The 15,168-nt window shown below is 40.9% G+C and overlaps 1 protein-coding gene across 4 annotated transcripts in view; it reads right to left on the reverse strand.

Annotated features, from left to right (window-relative positions):
• Window positions 1-3,039: 3,039 nt before the first annotated feature.
• Window positions 3,040-15,168, reverse strand: part of cdk16 (cyclin dependent kinase 16) — a 55,360-nt gene continuing 43,231 nt past the window's right edge. For all 4 annotated transcript variants that reach the window (XM_071922335.2, XM_071922334.2, XM_071922333.2 and 1 more), the window contains 7 exons: window positions 12,550-12,670; window positions 9,642-9,739; window positions 7,670-7,775; window positions 6,571-6,613; window positions 5,858-5,948; window positions 5,702-5,773; window positions 3,040-4,331 (listed from right to left, as the gene is read on the reverse strand). In XM_071922335.2, the coding sequence (XP_071778436.1) occupies window positions 4,294-4,331; window positions 5,702-5,773; window positions 5,858-5,948; window positions 6,571-6,613; window positions 7,670-7,775; window positions 9,642-9,739; window positions 12,550-12,670 (569 nt within the window). In that variant the 3' untranslated portion in view covers window positions 3,040-4,293. The remainder of the gene's footprint in view (window positions 4,332-5,701; window positions 5,774-5,857; window positions 5,949-6,570; window positions 6,614-7,669; window positions 7,776-9,641; window positions 9,740-12,549; window positions 12,671-15,168) is intronic.

Below are 15,168 nucleotides of genomic sequence, written 5' to 3' on the forward strand. Positions count from 1 at the left end.
CTCAAATGGTACTGTGGTTCTGTCTATGGTTCTGTCCACCAGGCCTGGTTCTGTCTGTGGTTCTGTCCACCAGGACTGGTTCTGTCTGTGGTTCTGTCTGTGGTTCTGTCCACCAGGCCTGTTACTCTGCTGTCTGGATCTTTTCTCAGTGATTTCTTCTTAAAAACAAAGTGACATTAAAGCTTCATTGTTTTGTATCAGTCAGTCAGTAATAAAAGACTCCAGCAGCTCTGGGTTAGGGTTAGCAGGGTCGAGCAGGGTTAGGGTTTAGGGTTAGCAGGGTCCACCAGGGTTTGGGTTTAGGGTTTAGGGTTAGCATGGTCCAGCAGCTCTGCAGCCTGGGAGTTAGGAGTTACACTTCATCACATTTATACAAACTACTGAAACCCATTTGGGCCGGATAAAAGTTTACCTGCAGAACCTGACAGAAGCTTTTATTGAAACCCATCAGTTAGCTTGAAGGACAGAAATGCTCACTAACAGAACCTGACAGCAGCTGATATTTAAATAAGTTTATAAATGAGTTAATTTGAAGGACTTGTACACCTGACAGAAGCTTGTATTGCATCATTACAACAGAACCTAGACCTTCTAAACCAAACCAACAGTCTGGTGTTATAACATGAAAGGACCAAGTACAGCAGCGTTGTCATGCCAACTAGGGAGTAAGGAGAGGATGGTGATGTCAGAGGAGGCTCTGGTGACATCACCAACCTCTCCTCATTTCTCCTCCTAGCTTGGAGGTCACACTATGAAAACTGAAATAAAACAAAAATATATATTTACACTGAGTATGTTTTCAACTTACAGAGCTTATTTTCCTTCAATACAAAATACCCAACAATAACAATAATATACTCAATGGTAAATCATATGAAAATTATATTTTATATATATATCTTGAGATAAAGACAATGTTGAGAGAAAGGCAGCCTCCTCATCTCCCTAACAGTTATTTACTGTACATTTACAGTATTACTGTACATCGTACCATAAAACACAGACATGCAAAATGCTTTGAACCAACTTCAGACTGGCTCTCCATAGACCTTTATATAAGCCTAACCCTTACATGTTTATTCATATACTTAAGTGTTCAAGTGAGCTATAGTTGGTCTTTTTAATGGATTTTTACTTGTGTCATTATATTAACATGGTTTAACATCAAGACCGACAAAGAGCCACAATCAAAAGCTAACTTTTGGTCACCTGGTTTTGATGATAAATCTGTTATAATGTAGAGGAGTCAACAGCAAAAGGTCCGTTAGCCCCCTGACTGACTTTAGCTCTGGAACAATACTCGGGCTTGTCACTGAACATTAATTGCCCCTAAAAACCACTCAGACACTCATGCAGAGAACATGAAGGCTCCTCTCATGCTGTTGGCCTGAACGTCTTGAGGGTTAGAGCTCCCTACTGAACTGATGAATCCCTGCTTGATTCCACCCAGCTTCAATCAAACCAGTTTGTTTTTGGCATTTTACATCAGTAGTGATGTACAGTGTGTTTTTGTGGAAGTAATGATGATCTGCATTTGATTTATACAATTTATTATGACCTATGGGATTTATAGCTTCGCCTTTTTTCTGGATCCTCCAATCACAGCTTGGCAGCTGATCTTAGGTCCATTACAGACTCCAAACAAGGCATGCTTTCGCTAATGCAAGTTCTTGACCTCCGCTAGCTGTCTGCTGACACAGCACACACACATCCAGCAGCTTCCTCCAACTCTGTCTGAGGTAATACTGCATTTATCCACCAGGGGGGGTAAAGCCTCTAGTCTTCAGCATGAAATATTATATTATCTGGAGCACTGCCCTATGAGCAGAGGGTTTAAAATGGCTTCTGTAGAAGAATGTGTACTTTGGTACGTTCTCCATAGCCGCCAAAAGAAAATGTTCTTGCCAGATCAGCCAGCGTCTCTTCTGACTGCGCCTCCACCATTTTCATTAGTTTACACTGAAAAATTATTTATTCTTTTGTATTTGCTCAATTTGCAGTAATTTTGATTTAGCATCCCTACCTGAAATAACATTGCAGCAGATGTTAGCGTCATTACAATTTTTTAACTACACACTTTGCTACGCATTAATGCGAGAAACGCTCCTTGTGTTGCCCTTTGCGTTGTTGCACTCATTGCTTATGTACGATGTGCAACGGCCGTTACTTAACCTTCAAGTTTTATCTCAGTTGGACAATCATGCTGTTGGTTTCTATGGAAAGCACTTGAGTTTTTGGGCTTAAAAGATGTGGGAACAGTAAAGTGACACCAGATACCTTGCCCATGTAGATTCTGTTACCTTTTACACTTTTCCTAAATCCAGAACGGGTTTGCTCAAATGTCAGAATTTGATTTGGCCATGCAGAAACCCTCACCATCAACTACATACAAAAACTATTACAAAGGACAGCTAAATCTGCTGAAAGTCACTTGTGCAGTTTGATTGACAGACAGGTTGTACAGATACTATCTGATATGGCTTTACCGAGAAGTTTGGGCACTGTATTCATCGTAGTCTACAGCTCATCCACTGAGACCAAAGATATTTTCTTATTAAACTATCCATAGCTGACTAGATAGTTGACTTTCTAACTAACCCAATTGTGTAATAACAATATTAAATGGTGATATTTGTATCTTCAGTCTCCAAAAAAACAGCTAATGGAATTTCTCCCTCTTGCATTGCAAGCAGAATGATTTGGCCTCAATTTTCCTTTTTGTTTTACCACCATAGGTAATTATATATTTTTACGTCTCGGTGATGATGCTCCCTGATAGCTTGCAAGGCTTCTGCCATGTTCCAGCCAGCAGGATGTGACAAAGTTTGTCCAGCATAGCAACAGTAACCAAGGGTGGGCAAAGTTTGGTATGGTCAACTAAGTCTTCATGTATGTACACTGCCAGTCAAAAGTTTGGATACACCACATTTTTCTTTAGTTTTACTATTTTCCACATTTTATAATAACAGTAAAGACTCAGAACTATGAAATAACACAAATGGAATTATGCAGTGACCAAAAAAGTGTTAAACTAATCAAAACTATCTTATATTTTAGATTCTTTGCCTTGATGGAAAGGCAAAGGCTTTGGAAAGAAATTCATACATAGGATCAACTTCACTATTTATATTTGTCTAAGAAAGTAATTTCAAACATTTAGATCAAAATGGTTTTAAGAGAATGAGGAACACAGAACAGTCAGTCAGGTGTCCCCGAACTTTTGACTGGTAATGTATCTACATGGAAATATGAACTGTCGGTAGCACTGAAGCAGGTTGAAGCAGGTTCTGTTCGGTGGAAAGTGGTTTAACACTTTGGTGTTCAAGTCCTCCTGACAACAGTCTTCAAGTTTCATACCAACCAGCTGCCATCACAACCTGCTCGCTTCACATTAACAGTTAACTACTGCAATACTGCTGCTCTGAACAACAACATTCAACCAGCTGGAATATCAGGGTCAGGGGTTGGGGTTAGGGGTTAGGGGTTAGGGGTCAGGGGTCAGAATTAGGGGTCAGGGTTAGATTTCAGGGTTAGGGGTCAGGGTTAGGGTCTACTCTGTCTTGCAATACATCTTCCTTCTAAATGTCCTAAACTATAGACTTGTTAAAGCAAAAGTAGGGAACAAGTCAAGCAGGAGTCTTGGTAGAAGATAAGAATCTGTTTTAGCTCTGCTGTGAAAATGGAAGACAGAATTCACATCTCATCTTAAACATGTCTTCTCTTTTTTGACCTCTTAAACATGTGTTCGTTCATTCATTCATTCATTCATTCATCACTGAGCTAGGGTCCTGTCTGTCTCAGCTCCCCACTCATAACTGAATATTCAAATGAAAACAGCTGGAGGGCTGATGCCATTATTAAAATACTTCACTTCTATTGGTCAGATGTTCCCAATCTGCCTGCAGTCATGGCTGCTCATATTCATTATTGCATCTGAAAGTACAGCCTGAAAAGTATGACTGATTCATCTCAATCAACAGACAGACAGAGGGCAATCTGGTGGCTTGGTATGTGTGTGTGTATGTGTGTGTGTGTGTGTGTGTGTCCCATGTAAACAGCAGGGATGTCATGTCAACAATAACTCATCATTTCAGTCCTGATGAAAATTCATTTTTTCCCTGATTGTACTTCCTGTTTGTCATCAGCTTTATGGGAGTTCCACTGCTCTTCTTGCAGAAAAAAAACATCCATCCTCATTTTATTTCCTTTCATGATCCCTCCTTGCCTCCTCGCCTCCTTGTCTCCTCCTACTCTTCAGCTGACTCTTCCTTTCTGTCCACATTCCTGTTTCTCTCAGAAGAGCAGACTCTGTCTCCTGGATAGACTGTTAACTGGAGGAAGAGAGAGAGATACAGCTTTTATTCTATAGTAATAATAATAACAATATTAATTATAATAATGACAAGAGGTGTGCTGATCACACTGACTGAAATCAGACTCTTTACAGGCGCAGTGACACTGTTATTTACATGTAATCTACCATTTGTAACGATGTTCAAATGTATGCTTAATCTGCCAGATTAATCTCCCAGCGCAGCTGAGGATGGTAAAACTCTCAAACTCAAGCAACAAACAGATTTATCTATATGCCGGCAAGATGTAAGTACAGATAGATCTGGATACTGCAAGTTTTGTGTGTGTGTGTTGTGTGTGTTAAGTGTTTCTTACATTAGGGCATGGACCAGCCCTGTGACAGTAACTTTTTAACTTTTAACCAGCACCGGGACGAGGTGCCGCTGATAACGGGAATACACGCACTCAAAAGCCGCCTCGTGTAACTGAACACCTGCCTCTAGCATCCATGCGACATTATCTGTGACAGTAGCCGCGTCGCGTGCACGTTTACAGGCAGGTGATACGCAGACTCTGCATGCACAGCGATCAGTTCGCTATGTGCTCTGGTGAAGGGGTGCACTTGATCAGTTTGTCAAACAACCAAAACAGGCAGTGCTCATTTTCAGGTTGTGGTAGGTGACTACTGGGGCCTGCTTTGGTTGTTTGATAAATTGATCAAGTGCCCTCCTTCACCAGAGCACATTGGGAACTGATCAAACTCCGTGTACCCAAGAACCCTTAAATCGGACTAAATTATGTAATATCAGACAGACTTTTCTTGTAGATTAGTCATGGAAAATGAGAACCTTGCGAGTTTTCCTTTTGTATCAAGCAGCAAAAAAGTTGCAGCATGACGTGTTTGAGTTAATTTGCCTTACTTGACATTGTGTGTCCTGCAATGTGACTATTGCACATGCACACATCGCGATGACGATGCTGAAACGATATATCATGCAGCCCTAGCGTCTACCTAGTCTGAGAAACCCAGAAGCTTGCGCGACACAAGTAAGAGCGTCACACAAGCGTCTGGGGGCAAGGGATAGAAATCCTGTACAGGAAACAGAACGAGGCCGCAGGGAGGAGTAAACGCCCCGATATTTCCACTGTTGTTGCAGTGAATAGATGAGTTTCCCGTTCACAAACAGTGGAGGATGCGTGCACAGCTTAGGGGCAGAAAAGCCGCTGTGGCAATTGGAGCTATCTGCCTGACGTCTCCATTGAGAGTCAGGTGTTTGATGGCTTGTTTCTCCTTAATTTTGTTACTTTCCACCCTTCATACACACACACTATTCCAGTTATACTGCAGTGGGCCTGTGTGTGTGTGTGTGTGTGTGTGTGTGTGTGTGTGTGTGTGTGTGTGTGTTACCTGAGTCAGACTGGGGCGGCCTGACTGCTTCTTTTTCCAGTTGAATATCTGACAGACTGAAGATGGACGTTGCTGAAATACAAAATGGAGTATTACACATTTAACAGTATTATTCCATGTATATGTGTGTGTGTGTGTGTGTGTGTGTGTACGTACTATCTGGCAGGGTTAGTATTCTGTTTCCCAGGTTAGTGAAGTAGCGATGCCTCATAGACTCTTCTGCTGAGATCCTCTTTTTCCCCTCAAACTGAACACACACACACACACACACACACACAGCTCCAGTGAATATTACAGTTCCAAATTAGACAAAGGATATCAACAGTAGACAGACATTAAAAGTAGGATACTAACAGTAGACATATTTTTTTGTATTATTTATTATCCCCAATGGAGCAATTTCATTTACAGCAAGCAGTTACAATACTCAAAAAACATCAAGGGAACATAACCACATATTACAAAAACACAGACAGTATCACACAATATCAATATATATTATATAATTATATTATATAATGTATTTATATTTATATATATTTGGTTATACATAAGCAGGAAGCCGCCTGACTGACTGTAACCCTCGTTCTTTGTGAAGCTACAGTTATTCTACTCCTACCTTCTCCTTTCTGTTCCTGTTTCATAACTGTGCTTTGTTTATGTTTTGTGTTTACGATCAGTAGGGTTAGGGTTAGGTCTAATGTGAACAGGTACAGTTACTAGATCTTTTTTGTGTTTATATTGGGATATAAGCTGAAAACTGAAACCACTGCACATCTGTAAATCCTTCTTGACTTTCAAAAAAACAGAAACAAAAGAGTCACTTTTATAGTCAGGATATTGTAATGAGAAGAAAGGTGTTTACTGACCTGTAGTAACTTGGACAAGAGCTCCACTCCTTCACTGTCCAGCCTGGACACACACACACACACACACACACACACACACACATTTATTTCTGCATGGAATGACATACAGCACCTTCTACAATTAACCCTCTTAGTAACTGTCATGTTTCTTCTCTTACACTAACAGTAATGAAATGAGTTGAACCACGAGAAACAATTAAGGTTCCTTTACTGTTCAAGTGCAAATTCAATCACAAGGGGATCACTCCGCTGACATATCACTCCACTGACTCATCACTCTGCTGACGTATCACTCCGCTGACTTATCACTCTGCTGACGTATCACTCCGCTGACATATCACTGCGCTGACTTATCACTGTGCTGACTTATCACTACAGACGTATCACTCCGCTGACGTATCACTACGCTGACTTATCACTACGCTGACTTATCACTGCGCTGACTTATCACTGCGCTGACTTATCACTGCGCTGACTTATCACTACGCTGACGTATCACTACGCTGACGTATCACTACGCTGACTTATCACTACGCTGACGTATCACTACGCTGACGTATCACTCCGCTGACTTATCACTACGCTGACTTATCACTACGCTGACGTATCACTACGCTGACGTATCACTCCGCTGACTTATCACTACGCTGACTTATCACTCCGCTGACGTATCACTACGCTGACGTATCACTCCGCTGACTTATCACTACGCTGACTTATCACTCCGCTGACTTATCACTCCGCTGACTTATCACTACGCTGACGTATCACTGCGCTGACGTATCACTACGCTGACTTATCACTACGCTGACTTATCACTCCGCTGACTTATCACTGCGCTGACGTATCACTGCGCTGACATATCACTACGCTGACTTATCACTACGCTGACGTATCACTACGCTGATGTATCATTTAGCCTGATGACCATTGTATCACTTAACAAAAAGTAATGCCAAATGCCTACTCTAAATAGTGAAATAATGTATTATTTTTCCAAATACAACAGTAAGGACAAACCAAAACAGCTGTAGAAAACTTATGACACAAATAATACATTTGACTGTGTGTGTGTGTGTGTGTGTGTGTGTGTGTGTACCTGGGTGTGTGGTTGCTCAGTCTCTCAGCTCGGTAGTGAGGATAGTTATAGGAGATAAACTCTTCATTAGAGCAGATCCCAGGCCAGCTCTCCTCTGTAGGAGTACCTACACACACACACACACACACACACACACACACACACACACACACACACACTTAGTTTGTATATTTTCTACCTCCGTTATATTCCTGCCATATGAAAGATCCACAGCATTATTTTAAAATAAAAAACGTTTTTGACAGGAGTGCAGAAAGAAAAAGCTCCTGCACACCATCTACACATCGGTCATTACTAGGGGTGTCACGATTTCGATTCTAAATCGAAAATTGATCGAAATGAGCATTCGATTTCGACCTTCCAAATCACAAGCAGGTTTGCAATTCTCCCAGTATTTTTTTCTCTCCACCCCTGCCTACTTGCACACGTCTGAAGAAAAAAACTACATTTCAATGACGACACAGCGTAGCTGCTCGCGAGCGCCCGTTCTATATTTCACTATAGCGCCCAAGAGCGCCCGTCATTTTTAAATTGTTTATAATGTACCAAAAACTGAAAATCAAGTTATCAGCTTTGTTTTATACTTCAAGTTGTCATCAATGAACCGGAACCGGAAAATACTGTATATCTGGTGACACTGAGACGTTTGATTTTCCCCAGGTTTAGTCGTCCTCCACCGGTAACGTTAGATCTAAAAATGGCTTCGCCGGCTAAGCGTCACGCTTTTAAAACCTTCTGGAAGCTGTCAGATTGTGCTGTGAGACAGAACCTGACCCGCCGTATGTAGTGGAAAGTTACGAAGACATTGTGAGTTGAAGTGTTTTGATTAAAATCGCTTGTTCTTGCTCGATAAAACAAGACACAAGATCACCTTCACTAAACAGCGGGACCTGCCTGCTCTCACCGCCAGAGACGGACGCTGTTTTCCGGGAGGCGGTGTGCCGAAGAGTCGGTAGGAGGACTGACCGGGTTGCGGTGACTTTTATCCATATAAGTTTGGCGACTTTTTTCCATATTTGTTTGGCGACTATTATTGTCTGATCTTATTACTGTGTGGGCTGAAGCGCTGGAGGTTTTGTATGAATTTTGAAAGCTTATCGTTAGCCAAGATAGGAAGGATCTGTTTTGTTGTCATACTGTGAATGACACTGAAGTGAGGAGACGCCCTGAATCGCCTTGCCATGTATTTGGTACCAAATTAAAGGGAAAGTTGTGTTTTTTAAATGGAAAAACTTTGAAAAAATTTGATCATATGGCCTTAGTGTGGTACATTCCAAAAAAAAAATATGGCAGTTATATCACACTTGATACCATCTTTTTAAAGAAGAATTTAAAAATGTAAATGACAATTGTCAGGGCATAAAACCAATGATCTGTTGATCTTTACAAATCAAGACTCAATAGTCTGATGTTTAAATGTTTAAATCGAAAATCGAATCGAATCGTGACCTTAAAATCGAAAGTCAAATCGAATCGTGGATTTGGAGAATCGTGACACCCCCTAGTCATTACTGTTATTAAACCAGATTAGTATCATTCCCTTAAATTTCTTGAAAATCCTATCAGCAGTATCTGAGATATTGCGTGTGGTGAAATGATTTGACAGCAGGAAACAGCGGGACACTGCGGGAAACAGCGGGAAACAGCGGGAAACAATGGGAAACAACGGGAAACAATGGGAAACAGTGGGAAACAACGGGAAACTGCGGGAAACAACGGGAAACAACGGGAAACAATGGGAAACAATGGGAAACAGTGGGAAACAATGGGAAACAACGGGAAACAACGGGAAACAACGGGAAACAACGGGAAACAATGGGAAACAATGGGAAACAACGGGAAACAAAGGGAAACAACCGGAAACAAAGGGAAACAACGGGAAACAGCATGAAACAGCAGGAATATGTGACGGCAACTCTCTTTCTCTCTCTGTCTCTCTCTCTCCGTCTCTCTCTCTCTCTCTCTCTCTTACCCAGCAGCTTGAAGATAAAGTGAAGCTCCTCCTCCACAGTGGAACCAGGAAACAGAGGTCGACCTGTCGACATCTCATAGAATATACAGCCCACCCCCCTGCAGACAGACAGGTAGGCAGACAGGTCAGAAAATATACAGCCCACCCCCCTGCAGACAGACAGGTAGACAGACAGGTCAGAAAATATACAGCCCACCCCCCTGCAGACAGACAGGTAGACAGACAGGTCAGAAAATATACAGCCCACCCCCCTGCAGACAGACAGGGGGGTGGTTCTATATAGTACCACAAAATAGTTCATACTAGTACAGTACAGAACCATAGTACAGAACCCTTTTGGTGCTATAAAGAATTGTTTTAGGACCAATATTAAAAGAACCTTTTAAGATCCTCACTGGGCTTTTTCTGATTTGTTTTTATTTGAACAAATCGGAGGGTTCTTTATGAAGCTAGTTTTGTTTTAATAATAAATGTAGAAAACAAGATTTCCAAATGTCCATCGTGTCTTGTAAACAAGCATAAGAATTAAACTTCCCATGTCTATCTGCTGCTAAGACATCATGAGATCACATCAAATCACAATAGTTCATATCAATTTATCAAAGATGTAATATTAGATATGTTTCAGAGGCTGTTGTCAAAATCTCTTCCTATATTGTTTGTTACATCAGCTTGTTTACCATCAGCTGAGGTAAACTTACAAGCCTGATAGAGTAACTATGCTCTCTAATCGTCTGCCTAGGCTTGTGTCACTGATTGGGGTGATGTGAAACAACACATTCATCATTTTTAATGCGCTTGTACTAGCTAGTACATGTACATTACGTGCATAAAGAGATGCAGGAAAACTCATCCATCTGAGGATGAAGAGGCAGGGAGTCCGCTACACTCTCCTAACTATTGGCTATAAATATAAAGGAGGGGGAGTTTGTAACATTAGTAAAAAATAACATGAAAGAAATGACTTTATTTGGATTAGAATTGAAACCTTTTTTTTTAATCACAGCTGACTGAGAAGGAGTCTTGTGTAATGTAGGAAAGGAGAGGAGAGGAGAGGAGAGGAGAGGAAAGGAGGAGAGGAGAGGAGAGGAGAGGAGAGGAGAGGAGAGGAGAGGAGAGGAGAGGAGAGGAGGAGAGGAGAGGAGAGGAGGAGACAATGCCATCCATAGAGCCCCTGCTGTTATGGGGCTAAAAACTGCCAAAGCCACAGAAGTGAATAAAAAAAAGCTCTCTGTCATGTATTGACTAACAAACAGAAGCAAAGCTGTATAGCGATCCAAGCAGTACAGTTATGTTTGGTTACAAAATTCAGGCTTTCCTGCCTCTACCTGTATCCAATGGCAACGAGATAAACATGTCAGCATGTTCAACTGCATGCTGTGTCTCTTTTTGGTAATATATTTTGTAATATTTTAGTCATTTTAATGATATTTCAGTCTATAAACATTGAATGAATGCCACAAACACCAACTTTCTACTGCGACTCATTTTCTAAAGACGTAGACCAGCTGCCACTATTTAAATGGCCTTCTGAGTTTATTACTTTCACTTTAAAGTTGCAATAAGCAACATTTCCTGACCACTAGAAGGCAACAGAAACCACAACACATTTATAAATAACACACAGCAAAGCCACTGCAGTACGGAGGCCTACTGAGGACAAACCTAGAAAAGCACTGTGCATAAATGCTAACAGCTAAGCTAACCGTACCTATGGAGAAGTCTCACCAGTTACCAGTCTCACTTTGACAGATCTTTCTCCTGCTGAAGGTCACATGACCCACAATGACAAGTGAGGCAGGTAGCAAGTTTACTAGTTTAACAAGTTTACTGTTTAACACGGTCACTAGTTTAACACGTTTACTAGTTTAACAAGTTCACTAGCTTAATAAGTTTACTAATTCAACAAGTTTACTAGGTTAACAAGTTTACTAGCTTAAGTTTACTAGTTTAACATATTCACTAGTTTAACAAGTTTACTATCTTAAGTTTGCTAGTTTAACAAGTTCACTAGTTTAAAAGTTTACTAGCTTAACAAGTTTACTATCTTAAGTTTACTAGTTTAACAAGTTTAACACGTATAACACGTTCACTAGTTTAACAAGTTTACTAGTTTAACAAATTTACTAGTTTAACAAGTTTAACATGTATAACACGTTTATTAGTTTAACACGTTCACTAGTTTAACACGTTCACTAGTTTAACAAGTTTACTAGTTTAACAAATTTAACATGTATAACACGTTGATTAGTTTAACACGTTCACTAGTTTAACAAGTTTACTAGTTTAACAAGTTTAACATGTATAACACGTTTATTAGTTTAACACGTTCACTAGTTTAACAAGTTTGCTAGTTTAACAAATTTACTAGTTTAGCAAGTTTACTCACTCGCTCGCTTCATCGATTCCACCATTATGAGAAAATGTTCAGGAATGGGAGGGAGAGAGCGCCGCTTTTAAACAGCAAGGGAGGAGTTGAGCTAGTTTGAAAAAAATGAAAAGCTGCTGAATGGAGCGGGAGGAGCTTCGATCAGGAGCAGAATTTAACAACAAGCTTTAGAAAAGAGGTGAAAACAGCAACTAGCTGGATATTGGTTTATATCATTATGTCTCAATGAAATCTCTACACAGCAACATCAGCTTCAGGATTGGTTAGAAGGGCTGATATTGCTTATTCCAGGTTTAACAATACACAAATTTTCACAAGCATCTGTAATCAGAATACACTATTTTCTAGGTAATGTAAAGGAATACAATAATACATAATACAAGTATTGTGTTACTACCCAACCTGTGTAATCTGTGCTGCTCAGTAGGATATCACTGTACCACTACTACTACCACTACCACTACTAATAGTACTACTATTAGTACCAATACTAATACTAGTATTCCAGTAACAACTTACCACATGTCTATCTGTGTAGAGTAATCTGTGCTGCCCAGCAGGATGTCTGGTGGACGATACCACAATGTCACCACCTCATTGGAGTAGGTCTTAGTAGGGATGGACTTGGCCCGGGCCAAACCTAAAACACACAGACAGGATTAACCCAGGCTACGTCAGTGTGTATTATGTACTGCATTCTACATACACACATATACATACATATATGCATACATACATATAGATACACATACATATATATATGTGTATGTACACAATATTCAACATATACACACAAATACTGTACATATACTGTACCTATAATTGAGTGTGTGTATTATAAACTGTATTCTATATACATACATGCATATATACACTACATGGCCAAAAGTATGTGGAACCTGCTTGTGGAAACATCTAATTCCAGAATCCTGTTCATTAATATGGAGTTGGTCCCTTTGCTGCTGTAACAGCCTCCACTCTGAAGTCTTTCCACTAGATGTTGGAACATTACTACTGGATTTGCTTCCACTCAGCCAGCAGAGCCTCAGTGAGGCTGTGATGTCAGGTGATCAGGCCCAGCTCACAGTCCACTTCCAGTTCATCCCAAAGGTGTAAATAGGGTTGAGGTCAGAGGTCAGAGCTCAGGCTCTGTGCATCCGCTCCATTTCTATCTGGACCTTGCTTTGTGTACGGGGCGTCATCCTGCTGAAACAGGAAAGGGCCTTCAGCAAACTGTTGCCACAAAATTGGACGCACATGATCGTCTAGAATGTGATTGTCTGCTGTAGCGTTAACATTTCCTTCACTTAACTAAGGACCAAACCATGAAACAGCCCAGAATGTTATTCCTCCTCCACCAAACTTTACAGTTGGCACTATGCGTTCGAGCAGGAAACATTCTCCTGGCATCCACCAAACCAGATTCATCTGTCAGACCGCCAGATGGTGAAGCATGATTCATTGCTCCAGAGAATGCGTTTCCTCTGCTCCAGAGTCCGATGGCGGTGAGATTCACACTGCTCTGGCTGACAATTGGCATTTCGCACGGTGATCTCAGGCTTGTGTGCAGCCGCTCAGCCACAGAAACACGTTTCCTGAAGCTCCAGATGAACAGCTCCTGTGCTGATGTTATGAACTCGGTAATGAGCGTTGGACCGAGGACAGAAACTTTGTTCTCTCTCCACTCTTCAGCGCTTGGTGGTCTGTTCTGTGAGCTTCAGTCTGACTGTTGTTGCTCTAGACGTTTCCTCTTCACAGGAACAGCTCTTACAGAAATCTGACGAACTGACTTGTTGAAAGGCTTTCCTGTAATGAACTGACTCGTTGAAAGGAGGCTTCCTGTGACAAACTGACTCATTGAAAGGAGGCTTCCTGTAGTGAACTGACTCGTTGAAAGGAGGCTTCCTGTAGTGAACTGACTCATTGAAAGGAGGCTTCCTGTGACGGAGCCACGCTGAAAGTCACTGAGCTCTTCAGTTTGGCCCGTTATGCTGCCAGTGTTTGTCTGTGGAGATTTCATGGCTGTGAGCTTGGTTTAATATACCTAGCAATAGGTGCAGCTGAAATAGCCAAATCCACTAATTAGAAGGGGTGTCCGCATACTTTTGGCCATGTAGTGTATGTATATATTGTTACAAATGTAAAACCTATCACCTCGGTTAAGTTTAAAAGGTAAAGGTTTGCAACTTTTAACAGTCTAGATAAACAGAAAAAAGCGAAGGAAAGATGTGAGCACTGTTTGGACCGCTGGGAAGAGAGAAGTTACCCTCTGAGCCTCAAGGGAGACACTAGTCCACTTGCCGGCTCTGGGCTGTGGGCCAGCTTGCACTCTCCATTTTTCCTTTCCCAAAACTGGTAAAATAATTGGTAAAATAATGAGCATCCATCATCGGAGTCATCTAAACTAGGGCTGCATGATATGAACAAAGGTGATATGCAATTACTATACTGGATATTATGATTGTGTTATGACTTGCGATATTCAATAAATAGTGTACTATTCTAATGTCCTATGCATAAGTAATAGTCTTACACTGTAAAATTGAGTATGTATGTATGAGGATAAATTATTTTGAACATTCTTTTATTGTTTTCACATTAAACAGAGTAAAAAAAAATCTGCATCAGCACATACCCACTTCCCATACCAGTTTACTTAGCAATGGCTAGATGTAGTCTGTGACCAGTAGTCTGTCTAAACCAGCCACTGAGTTTTACTCTTAAACCAACTGCTATATTTTATCTGCTGTGTTCCTTGGTAAAATAGGCTGTTTGTAAACATTGACTATTCATTTGGAAATTATTGATGAAGCACACAGTGAGGCTCATGTGCAGCTCTGTTCTACTAGACCACAGGTCTGTCATACTGGGTAAATACTCCACTTGCAAAAGTTAAAACTCGAATAACCTCCTGCATTTCTCACAGAACAAGTAACAACTTGTGAGAAATACATATGCGATGGAAGATGGTATCTGTTGTCCAACTTGTTTATGAGGTTCTTGAAGCCTTCTCTACTAACCGTGCAAATTGGCACCATGTCCTAAATAATTTGTAATGGCTTTGGTTATTTCTTCATCCCAGGAAGACTTTTCATATGGAGTCATGCTGGCAAAACTCAATGGATTGCTCCTTCAGTG

Source organism: Centroberyx gerrardi, chromosome 14 (assembly GCF_048128805.1).
Source record: "Centroberyx gerrardi isolate f3 chromosome 14, fCenGer3.hap1.cur.20231027, whole genome shotgun sequence".
NCBI classification, from domain to species: domain Eukaryota; kingdom Metazoa; phylum Chordata; class Actinopteri; order Beryciformes; family Berycidae; genus Centroberyx; species Centroberyx gerrardi.